The following is a 12,425-nucleotide window of genomic DNA, read 5'->3' on the forward strand; positions in this document are numbered from 1 at the left end:
GTAATGCAAAAATAAAAATAAACAAGTAGTGAGGTTGTGTTTATGGGCTCAATGTCCTTTCAGAAATCAGATGGCATAGGGGAAGGAGCTGTTCCTGAATCAGTGAGTGTGTGCCTTCAGGCTCCTGTACTTCCTTCCTGATGGTAGCAATGAGAACAGGGCATGTCCTGGGTGACGGGGGTCCTTGCCGCCTTTTTGAGACATCGCTCCTTGAAAAGTTGACAGTCTCACTTGACCAGATCAAGAACAGTTTCTTTCCTTTACCCATTTGGTTCTTGAACCAACTGGTGAAACTCTAATAAACTTGATAAGAGTTTTAGAATTAACATTTATGGTGGCTGATAGCTGTTACTTCCTGAATGATACTGTGCTTCTTTAAAGTTGTCAGAGTTCCACTCATTCAGGCAAATGGAACAAAAATGGTACAATGATTACCAGGTGGACATTCTCCCATCAGGCAGACAATACAAAAGCCTGAAAGCACATACCATCAAGCTCAAGGACAGCTTGTTATCAGACTATTAAATGGTTCCTTAGTGTGATCAGATGGACTCTTGACCTCATAATCTACATTACCGTCACCTTGTACCTTCCTGTCTACCTGCTCTGCACCTTCTCTGTACTTTTATTTTCCACTCTTTGTTTCACCTAGTATGACCTCAATGCGCTATAGTCCTGATTTGATCTGTAAAGACAGTATACAAGACAAAATTTTCACTGTACATTGGTGCCTATGATAATAATAAACCAATTTTCCAATTAATCTGGACATAAGATGTGAATATTTTATCATAACAGGCAAGAGGACAAATTAGTTGAGACTTATCACCTGCCAAGTGACTATAAATCTGATGGGAAGTCATTACCCTGAAAACTGTTTCTCTCTCTATAGATGCTGCCTGACTCCAGCACTTCCTTCTGTCTTTATTTCAGGTCCTCAGAATTTACTTTAACTGCCCTATAACATGGATGGCAGATCACAGGCTGCCACGTTTCTGATTTGGTGAGCTGATTCTGATTTGATCTCTATATGCCTTGCACAGAAAGCTTAACTTGTTTGAAGACACATTGACAATGAAATCTCTTCAACAGGAAGTTTGTGGGGGAGCTCTTCAACTTGCAAAGCAGCATATGTTGCCTTAACGTCATTTTAGAACCCCAGAGGTAATATTTTTTGCTGATTTTTGGGTTTTCTTTTCTCTTTATTGGTTCCTTTTTTTTCCCCACTGTACTTCTTTCCTGTAAATGTCTCAAAACCTGTAGCATCCCTCCACATCATGCCCTCTATTCCATTCCACCTTGGTTTTTTTTTTAAACACTGCCTGTCGTCTGCAGAACCTCAAAAGGCCAATGATAACAACGTGAACGTCAGTACTTTGTTTACGCAGCAGTCCACAAACACTAATGTCGAAAACCAAAAACCAACAAGCCTGCAGCTTCTGGAAATCCAAACTAGGAACATCCAACACTCAGACAGTCAGGCAACTTCTTTTAATTTTATTTTTATTTAGAGACACAGCATAGAATGGGCCCTTCTGGCCCAAAGAGACACTCACCCCAGTAATCCATGTATTTAACCCTAGCCTAATGGCAGGACAATTTACAATGACCATTTAACCTACCAATCAATACGTCTTTAGACTGTGGGAGGAAACTGGAGCACCTGGAGGAAACCCATGTGGTCACAGGGAAAATGTAAAAACGCCTTACAGATGGCACCAGAATTGAACTCTGAACTCCGAAGCCCCAGGCTGTAGTTGTGTTATGTTAACTGCTATACTGTACTACTATTGCACTGCGGAAGACAGTGGTATCTCAGGTCTCTGACAATGGTAGACAACTCAGGTGCCATTGTAACGTAGTGGTTAGCATGGTGCTAATACAGCTATCACAGCGTTATGTTCTGATGTTGTAAGGAGTTTGTACATCCTCCCCATGAACACATGAGTTTACTCCAAAATGCTCCAGTTTCTTCCCACAATCCAGATGTACCAGTTAATAAGTTAATTAGTCATTGTGAATTGTCCTGGGATAGGCTAGGGTTGAATGGGTGGGTCGCTGGATGGTGCGGCTCATTGGGCCGGAAGGGCCTATTCCTGTGAGGTATCACTAAATAATAAATTAAATAAATAAGTAGTTAATATTTCCAATCACAGATATTTCATCATTACTAGGAAAACAAGAAAACAGATTAGTTTTACGTTGTAAGGTGAATGATGCTACTGAGGTCAGGTGACAGCTTACTGGTAGTTCAAAAGGCAAGAAAGTTGACTAAAAACATTGTTGATAACGTTTTTTTCTGAGGTAACTTGTGGTAAGTGATCACCGCAAACAGTGAAGAGGTGAGCTGATTCGAGGGATGAGCCATGCTGTACATTGCAAAGTTGGAGTGTAACGTGTTTGTGATGGTGTCGAAGATGGAGTTGGAGTGAGTGACTCGGAGAGGAGTTGAGGTGGAGGAGTTTCGGTGCCCAGAAACCTAAGCCAGGGGTGCAATTGGATCAGTGCTGAGTCAATTTGTTAAATTTGGGAACGGCTTCGATCTGGGCAATGAGGTCTAGGCCCAGAGCGTATCGCTGTTGTAGGGCCCGAGTCCTAGTATGTGGCATGATCTGGTGATTTGACGATTTGAATCCCGGCCCAGATAGACTGGAAAGGCAGGAAGTCTGGACTGGGAGCGAGGATCGAGCAGATTCTGCTCACTCTTCTGCAGTGTTCACTCTTCTCTCCATGATGCTGAGGCCATGAGACTGATCCAGCTGCTCAGCGCCTCGTGTCTGCGAGCTTTGCGGCAACTTGCCCTGCTGTATGATGAACTGAGACCTAGTCCAGCTGCTCTGACTCAGAATGCTGTTGATCGCTTTTATTGTTTGTATGATTTGTGTTTTATCTCTCTCATTGAGTCCTGAAGAAGGGTCTCGGCCCAAAACATTGACTGTTTACTCTTTTCCATAGATGCTGCCTGACCTGCTGAGTTCTTCCAGCACTTTGTGTGTGTTGCATCTGCAGACTTTCTCATGTTTGTGTTCTTACAGATAGTGCCGGAATTGAACTCCAAACTATAAGAGCCCTGAGCACTAATAGTCATGCTAGCCGTTTCACTAAAGTGCTTTGGGGCAATGTAAAAGTTGGGGGGGCACAATAGTGTAGCTGCCTCACAGATCCAGAGAACGAGGTCCAATCCGGAGGTTCTTGGTGAAATTTCCATGAGACCGCAGGCATGTGGGTTCGTTGGCGAGTCAGGCATTGTAAATTACCTCCAGTATGTTGGTGAGTGGTAGAAACTCTATAGAGTTGATAGAAATGTGGAGAGAATAAAATGGGCATGTCGTCAATGGGTGTTGGATGATCGGTGCAAACTCCATTTGCTGAAGGGCCTGTTTCCATGCTCTTTTCCTCTATGCAAGGCACACAGAAATGCTTATCCTCCTGGACATGACAGAGCTTTGAGAGAGCATTAGATACAGAAGTGGAATTTTCAGCCCCTTGTGGTATTTCAATCATTCAAAGCTTGTCTTCAAAGTTCAAAATAAATTTATTACCAAAGTACCTATCTTGTGTCACAACGTTCAACCCCGAAATTCACTTTCTTGCAGCCATTCACAGTAGATACAAAGTACAATGGAATCAATGAAAAACTGCACACGAAGGCAACCAATGTGCAGAAAACAACTAATTGTGCTAAAATAAGGAAATAAATAAATCGATAGATAAATACATACTGAGAACATGAATATAAAATCCTTGAAAGAGTGTCCATAGGTTGTGGAATCAGTTCATTGTTGGGATGAGTGAAGTTATCCACGCTGGTTCGGAGCAGATTAGTGGTCTTTACCCAATAAAATCTATTGACTGCATTTGGGCAGTGTGGTAACATAGTGCAAAGTGCATCAACAATTCACAGGGCCAGCAATCGATTGGAAGGTTGGAGTCCAATTCTCACCACTGTCTGGAAGGGATTTGCATGTTCTTTTCGTGACTACGTGGGTCTCCTTCAGGTGCTCAGTTTCCTCCCACATTCCAAAGACATATGAGTTAGGGTTAATAAGTTATTGGCATGCCGTGCTGGTGCTGGGGGTGTGGTGACCCTTGGGGGCTGTCCCCAGCACACTGCGTTGGCCATTGACATAAATCGATGCATTTCACTATATATTTCAATGTTTTAATGTATATGTGATAAATAAAACTAACTTGCTTTATTGTTTCTCCAGCAGCCAGAGATCTTTGGGTGTGAAAGCATGGATTGAAAATCTTAAAACTGATGGAAAATTAGAAGAGATCCTCTTTATTGTCTTCTCCCCATGTTCAGAGTCTCTCTCTCTCTCTCTCTCTCTCTCTTAAATTCTCTTAATAAATTTTGCATCCTATTGTGATCATTACCATAAGACCGTAAGATATAGGAGCAGAATTAGACCATTTGGCCTGTCGTGCTTGCTGTGCCATTTCATCATGGCTGATCCAGTTATCCTCTCAGCCCCAGCTCCTGCCTTCTCCTCATATCCCTTCATCCCCTGACCAATCAGGAATCTATCAACCTCTGCCTTAAATATACATAAAAACTTAGCCTCCAGTCCTCCCTGTTTGGCTAAAGAAATTCCTCCTCATCTCTGTTCTAAAAGGACACCCCTCAATTCTGAGGCTGTATCCTTTGGTGTGAGACTGTCCCACCATAAGAAACATCCTCTTTACATCCACCCTATCTAGACTTTTCTCCATTCAATAGGTTTCAATTAGGACACCCCTCATTCTTCTAAACTCCAGTGAATACAGGCCCAGAACTTGTCACTTTTCATATGACAAGCAACACACATCAAAGTTGCTGGTGAACGCAGCAGGCCAGGCAGCATCTGTAGGAAGAGGTACAGTCGACGTTTCAGGCCGAGACCCTTCATCCTGACGAAGGGTCTCGGCCTGAAACGTCGACTGTACCTCTTCCTACAGATGCTGCCTGACCTGCTGCGTTCACCAGCAACTTTGATGTGTGTTGCTTGAATTTCCAGCATCTGCAGAATTCCTGTTTGCGTTTCATATGACAAGCCGTTCAATCCTGGAACCCTCTCCAGTTTCAGCACATACTTTCTAAGATAAGGGGCTCAAAACTGCTCACAATACTCCAAGTGAGGCCTTGCCAGTGTCTCAACATTACATCCTTCCTTTTATATTCTAGTCCTTTTGAAATGATGCTAACATTGCATTTGGGTTCCTCATCACTGACTAAACCTGCAAATTAACCTCTAGGGAATCCTGCAGAAGGATCCCCCTTTGCTTCTCAATTTTTCTTTGTATTTTCTCTCTATTTAGAAAATAGTCAACCCTTTCATTTCTTCAACCATGAGCATGCACTTCCTGACACTGCATTCCATTTGCCACTTCTTTGCCCATTCTCCTAATCTGGCTTAGTCCTTCTGTAGCCTCTCTACTTCCTCAAAACTACCTGCACTACCACTTATGCTCATATTGTCTGCAAATTGTGCAACAAAGCCATCAATTTCATCAATAAAATCATTGTCATTTAACGTAAATAGAATCAACCCCAACATGGACCTCTGTGGAACACCACTAGTCACCGGCAACCAACCAGAAAAGGCTTCCTGTATTCCCACTCTTTGCCACCTGCCAATTGGCCACTGCTTTATCCATGCTAGAATCTTTCATGTAATGCCATGAGCTCATAGTCTGTTAAGCAGCCTCATGTGTGGTACCTTTTCAAAGGCCTTCTGAAAATCCAGGTACACAACACCAACCAATTTTTCCTTTGTCTATCCTGCTTGTTATTTCTTCAAAGATTTCCATCAGATTTGTCTGATAAGATTTTCCCTTGAGGAAACCACGCTGACTCCGCCCTATTTTAATCATGTGCCTCCAAGTACCCTGAGACCTCATCCTTAACGATCAACTCCAACACTTTCCCAGCCACTGAGGTCAGATTAACTGACCTATATTTACTTTCCTCTGCCTCTCTGCCTTCTTGAAGGTGACATTTGCAATTTTTCAATCTTCCAGAACCATTCTAGAATCCAGAGATTCTTAAAAGATCATCACAAATGCCTCCATAATCTTTTCAGCCACCTCTTTCACAATCACGGGGTATTTGTTGCACTAGCTGCTTTTTCCCAATATTTATTTATATCATTAGACTTCAAAAGCAGTCTTGCAGCTTTTTTTTTCAAATTCTCTCACAGGATGTGGTTATTGCAGGCAAAGTAACATTAGCTTCTCCTCTCTGCAGTCCCTTTGGGAATATGGTGGTGAACTATTACGGTCCTTATGGTGAGGAAATCTCCACATGCTTTTGAGGACCTGTTGCTCTGTTACCTGGCCACTGTAAATTGCCTCTGGTGTAGGTGTATGGTATATGGAGAGAATGGGGGAAACAGATTGTTCTGTGAGCTGTCATGGACCTGTAGGGCCAAGTGGTCTCTTTCTACGTTGTAAGGAGGTATGGAAGTGTGAACTCAGAGCCACTGATGATGAAGAACTGGTATTATATCTCCAATTTAGAATCGTGTGAGACTCGGAAGGGAACCCGTGGATGGCGGAGGTCCATGCACCTACTGCCCTTGTCCTTGTCTTTCCAGGTTGTGGAGGTGATATTGATAACTCCTGCCCAGTGTTTTGTAAATGGCACACACTGCAGTCACAATACACCAATGGTTAAGGAAATGAAGGTTTAGGGTTGGCGATGGGGAGCCTAACAACCAGCTGGCTATTTTGGATGGTGTCATGCTTCTTGAATCAGAATCTGAGTCAAGTTTAATATCACTGGCATATATCATCATAGGTCATTCCTTGCTACATCCACTCTGAGTTTCCTCCTTCCCTACAGCAACACTGGCAAATCAATATAGGATAGAATTACTCCCTGCTGATAATGCCTCACTTTTAGATCCTTCCCTGTCAACCCACAGGCCTCATAGCCCTAGGCTGGTGTCATCTAACCAGCAGCCTTAATGTACCTCAAATCAAATCAGCAAGAACATACTAAGCTGCAGAGAGTAGTGGTTTCTGCCCAACACGGCAACACCTCCCTACCGTCAGTAGGGTCTACAAGAGGCGCTACCTCAAAGATCCCCACCATCTAGGCCTGCTATCTTCTCACAGCTACCGTCTGGCAGGAGGTACAGCAGCCTGAGATCCCACACCAACAGGTTCAAAAACACCTGCAGTACTTCCCCTTCAACCATTTGCTAATTTAAACCAAACCGCACAACCCTGATCACTGTCTCTATGACCACTTCGATCACTTTGCATTAAAATGTCCATTGTGCTTTGCTTTTGTTCAGCCTGTGCTCTTCCTTACAAAAATTGTGCATAACTTATTTCTTGTGACTGCTGCTTATGCAATGCTATGTGTCTGTAATATTGCTGCAAGTAAGTTTTTCATGGCACCTGTGTACATAGACTTGTGCAGACGGAAATAAGCTCCTCTCCACTCTTCTGTACTATTGGATCTTGTTGGATCTTGTTGGTTCCTCGAGAAGTACTGTACTCAGTCAGTTGACATGGCGGATTAAGTCAGCATACAGACTTCAGTCTCAATGTGGACAAGATTAAAGAGATGTTTCTGGTCTTTAGGAAGGTGCAGGCTGACTACTCTTCACTGAACATAAATGGGTCCTCCATGGAGTTAGGAGTACCAAGTTTCTGGGAGTGCACACAATGAACAACCTCACCCGATCCCTTGTCACCTCCTCTTTGGTCATGGAATCACAGCAGCATCTCTATTTCCTGAGGAGATTGCAGTGAGTGAGGCCCCCCCCCCGCCCCCACCGTCATTCTAACCACTTTTTGCAGGAGCCTCATCGAGAGAGTCCTGACCAGCTGCGTCACTGTCTGGTACAGGAACTGCAAGGCATTGGACCGCAAGTTCTTACAAAGGATTGCAAAGACTGCTGAGAGGATTATCTGGGTCTCTCATCTGTCCATCAGAGATATTTATCTGCAGAGCTGGATATGCAAGGATCTTAGCATTGTCAATGATCTCTGCCATCCTTCCAACAGTCTCTTTGACCCTCTACCATCAGGCAGGAGGTACCGTAGTATTAGGACAAGAACTGTTAGGATGGGAAGCAGTTTCTTTTCCCAGACTGTGAGACTACTGAAATCCCTGCCATCGCTGACATCTTATCACATATGAACCAACAGTGATGTTACAGTATTTACTTTGTAACTTGTGTCATAAATGCACCTTATTACTTGTTTGTTTATTTGTGGTGTTACTTCCTTGTTGTGTGTGTGTGTGTGTGTGTGTGTGTTACCTGTACTTTGTACACTGTGCACTTTGGTCAGAAGGAACAGTGTTTCTTTTGGCGGTATACATGTATACGGTTGAATGACAGCAAACTGAATTTGATCATCAGCATAAGATCCCTTCGCACTAGTACTCTGTCAAAGTCCATGTTCACAAAGTCCCTCTACCAACATCACTGAAAGCAAACCGATGATCAGGCCATTTTCATTATGTTGTTTGTGGGAGCTTGCTGTGCACAGATTGATAACTTGGCCTCCAATATTGCAACAATGACGACACCTCCAAGGTCATTGTCTGAGGAAATACATTATTTTAATGTGACTATTTCACACCTCAGTCTTATCAGACTTTTCAGCAAGTCTAAGGACTCTCTGATTTCCTGGAGTTTTTTTCTGGTTTTGTACCTGGTGACTGACACAAGTGAGATAGGGTCAAGAGATAGACTGGTCACTTCTGTGTAAAATCATCATAACTCCATTAGACCCTGTATTGTACAAACATACTGGATGCACTGATTAACCACTGTGACTTTGGAATTTACTCCACTTTACCTGAACCTCAACCAAAGTTGTAATTGGCATAATTTGCTCCCCACAGCCAAACATTTAAAATCCACCAACCAGAAAATACTCAAATCGTATCTCTTTTGACATCAACACAAAGCTTCCAAAACGTACCTTGAGAGGGTGGTTCCTGAACTGGTTCCTGGAGGGAACGTTTCCTGGATAACCGGTTGGAAACTGAAGTCAGGAAATTCCGGATCCTCTCTGCTGAATCTGACTTCACCTTCCGCAGGTTCCGGCCTGGACCTCTTGTCAATTTAGACAGCTCCGTCTGCTTGCACTGCTGGTTAGACCTTCTGGAGAGAGGATCCTTCTTGTTCCCTGTATTCACTGCATCGTCCTGGGATATTTGGTCTTGCTCTGTACTTCCTGTCTCCTCGGGGTTTGGGGATATCTCTCCGGGACTCTCATGCAATGGAGGCACTGCACCTTCAGCATTCTCCTTGAGGCTCCCATCAATTTCCCCCTCTTTCTCCGTAGCTGCCTGCTCCTCTTCCTCCTTGCACCTCCTGGCATTCTGCTTGGGGCCTGTAAACCACTTGTAGGCCTTTAGAAGTGTCTGCTTCTCTCCTGGTTGCTTGTCAGTCAGGTCTGAAGCTGCAGCTGGTGAATTCTCCTCCATCACTATGTACTGGACAAGCAGAGAGTTCTGTTAATCCTCTGCCCAAAGGAGCACTTGACTCTCAGCACTAGCCCTCCGACCGAAACCACTGCAGCAATGTGCGCCTGACTTTTTTTTAGTGTATGTATGTGTGTGTGTGCGGGTGATTTTTTTTTTAGGTGTTATTATAGTACATCTGTCAGAGAGGAAGAAGAGGAGGCACTACAGCACGAAGGACGCCAATCACACGCGATGTGCTAATGTCAACTGCAAACCACAAGGTCAGATGAAGAAAAGATTAAAAGGACTGTTTTCTTTTAAAACTAAATGTCACATCCTACCCCAAAGGTATGCACTGAAATCTCTTCAAGAAAGAGGCACAGTTTGAGACCTTCTACTTTAGGCTTTTGCACTGAGACAACATCCCATGCAGAGAGTTTTCTGATCTGATGCTATTTTGGGGTAAGGTATTTTGACAAAGGGTCTGTACCTAACCCTCCCCACTACATCTCTTGGCCCAGTGAACACCTCCACTGCACACTCTCTTTCCACCTGGAATTAGGGCCTGTACACTGCTGAAAGCCTGAGAAACATAGAACATAGAAAACCTACAGCACAATACAGGCCCTTCGGCCCACAAAGCTGTGCCAAACATGTCCCTACCTTAGAAATTACTAGGCTTACCTATAGCCCTCTATTTTTCTAAGCTCCATGCACCTATCCAAAAGTCTCTTAAAAGGTCCTATCATATCCGCCTCCACCACCATTTTGCTGGCAGCCTATTCCACGCATTCACCACTCTCTGAGTAAAAAAACTCTCTGAGCAATGAATCCAGCAGGTTTTAGTTTAAAGACTTGCCTGTTCCACATCTCCTTCCACAGCTTTCGATACCAAAATGTCATCCAGTTCTTCTGAAATTGTTCTATTGTTTGCTTTTCCACACTTTAGTTTGGCATCATCTACAACTCTACCACTTCTATACTGACACATATTCACGCTACTGCTCGAAGGCCAGTATATAACTCCCATCAGGATCTTTTTATTCTTGCAGTTTCTTAACTCTAACCACAAGAACACTGCATCTTCTGATCTTATGTCACTTCTTTCTGATTATTTGATTTCAATTTTACCAAAAGGCCCTTTTGCCTACCTGCCTGTCCTTTTGATACGATGTATATCCTTGGATGTTAAGCTCCCAGCTGTGACCTTGTTTCAGCCACGACTCAGTGCCGCCCACATTAGCCATCTTCTAATTGTGCTAAACGATCATCTGTATTATTTTATATACTGCATGCTACTGCACCATGTTATCTGGTGCTATGTATCAAGGACGCTGTTGCAAGTATGTATGGATATTCAATGGCCACTTTATTGGACCATAAGACAAAGGAGCAGAAGCCAGCCATTCGGCCCATCGAGGCTGCTTCGTCATTTTAACATGAGCTGATCCATTCTCCCATTTAGTCCCACTCCCCCTGCCTTCTCACCATAACCTTTGATGCCCTGGCTACTCAGATACCTATCAATCTCTGCCTTAAATACACCCAATGACTTGGCCTCCACTGCTGCCTGTGGCAACAAATTCCATAGATTCACCACCCTCTGGCTAAAAAAATTTCTTCGCATTTCTGTTCTGAATGGGCGCCCTTCAATCCTTAAGTCATGCCCTCTCGTACTAGACTCCCCCATCATAGGAAACGATTTTGCCACATCCACTCTGTCCATGCCTTTCAACATTCGAAATGTTTCTATGAGGTCTCCCCTCATTCTTCTAAACTCCAAGGAGTACAGTCCAAGAGCGGAAAAACATTCCTCATATGTTAACCCTCAACACCTGGTTCTTAATGAAAATATCTAATCAACCAATCATGTGGCAGCAACTCAATGCATTAAAGCATGCAGACGTGGTCAAGAGGTTCAGTTGTTGTTCAGACCAAACATCAGAATGGGGAAGAAATGTGATCTAAGTGACTTTGACTGTGGAATGATTGTTGGTGCCAGGCAGGGTGGTTTGAGTATCTCAAAAACTGCTGATTTCCTGGGATTTCCGTGCACAGCGGTACCTAGAGTTTACAGAGAATGCTGTGAGAAACAAACAAAAACATCCAGTGAGTGGAAGCTGTGTGGACAAAACTACCTTATTAATGAGAGGCCAGTGGAGAATGGGAAGACTTGCTCAAGTGACAGGAAGGTGACTGTAACTCAGATAACCACACATTACAACAGTGATGTGCAGCAGAGTGTCTCTAAATGTGCAACACAGCGAACCTTGAAGTGGACAGGCTACAGCAGCAGAAGACCACGAACATACACCCAGTGGCCAGTTTATTAGGTACAGGAGGTATCGAGTAAAGCAGCCACTTGTACATGACAATGAATTCAACTTTGATTTTATTGAGGCCATGGTAATTTTTTCACTAAGAGAGAAGATACTGCAGAAATCCCAGTAAGAATATGGTAACAGGCATAATGGATTCAGTGAAAACTGCAAAGAGGAGAGAAGGCAAATATCATCGTTGCTGAGACTAAGCACGCTACCTCATGGATTGGAGGTTTTCTGAACACCATGGTGCAGTTAGTAGAACTGTTGCCTCACCTGGTCCGACCCTGCTCTCTAACGCTGGCTGCTTGGATTTGTACACTCCGTTTGTGACCACACGGTTTCCCCTATGTGCTGTGGTTTCTCCCCACAGCCTGAAATCATTCAGGCTGGTAGATTCATCAGCAGCTGAAAATTCCCCCAGTGTAGAGTCTGGCAGAATCAGAGGGAACCAATGGCAATGAGGGGAGAATAGGTTAAATGAAAATTACCAAGGAATGAGGTTCTCTGTGAAATGGCACAGACTAAGAGCCAAATCATCCTCCTTCAGTGTTATAAGGAAAACAATATGCTCACATCTTGGAGGAAGGAAGTGAATTACGTAGCTAAATTTGCAGATGATCCTAAAATAGATGAGAAAGCAAATTGTGAGCATGATAGGAATGATTCACAGAGAGATCTTACATGAT

General features: G+C 43.6%; 1 protein-coding gene across 1 annotated transcript in view; it reads right to left on the reverse strand.

Annotated features, from left to right (window-relative positions):
* The window catches only part of LOC140191245 (ras GTPase-activating protein nGAP-like), a 122,479-nt gene extending 112,920 nt beyond the window's left edge, over positions 1-9,559 (reverse strand). Inside the window, exon 1 of the mRNA XM_072248467.1 lies at positions 8,929-9,559. Within this exon, the coding sequence (XP_072104568.1) occupies positions 8,929-9,436 (508 nt within the window). The 5' untranslated portion in view covers positions 9,437-9,559. The remainder of the gene's footprint in view (positions 1-8,928) is intronic.
* Positions 9,560-12,425: the final 2,866 nt, after the last annotated feature.

The sequence above is a fragment of the Mobula birostris genome, chromosome 32, assembly GCF_030028105.1.
Source record: "Mobula birostris isolate sMobBir1 chromosome 32, sMobBir1.hap1, whole genome shotgun sequence".
NCBI classification, from domain to species: domain Eukaryota; kingdom Metazoa; phylum Chordata; class Chondrichthyes; order Myliobatiformes; family Myliobatidae; genus Mobula; species Mobula birostris.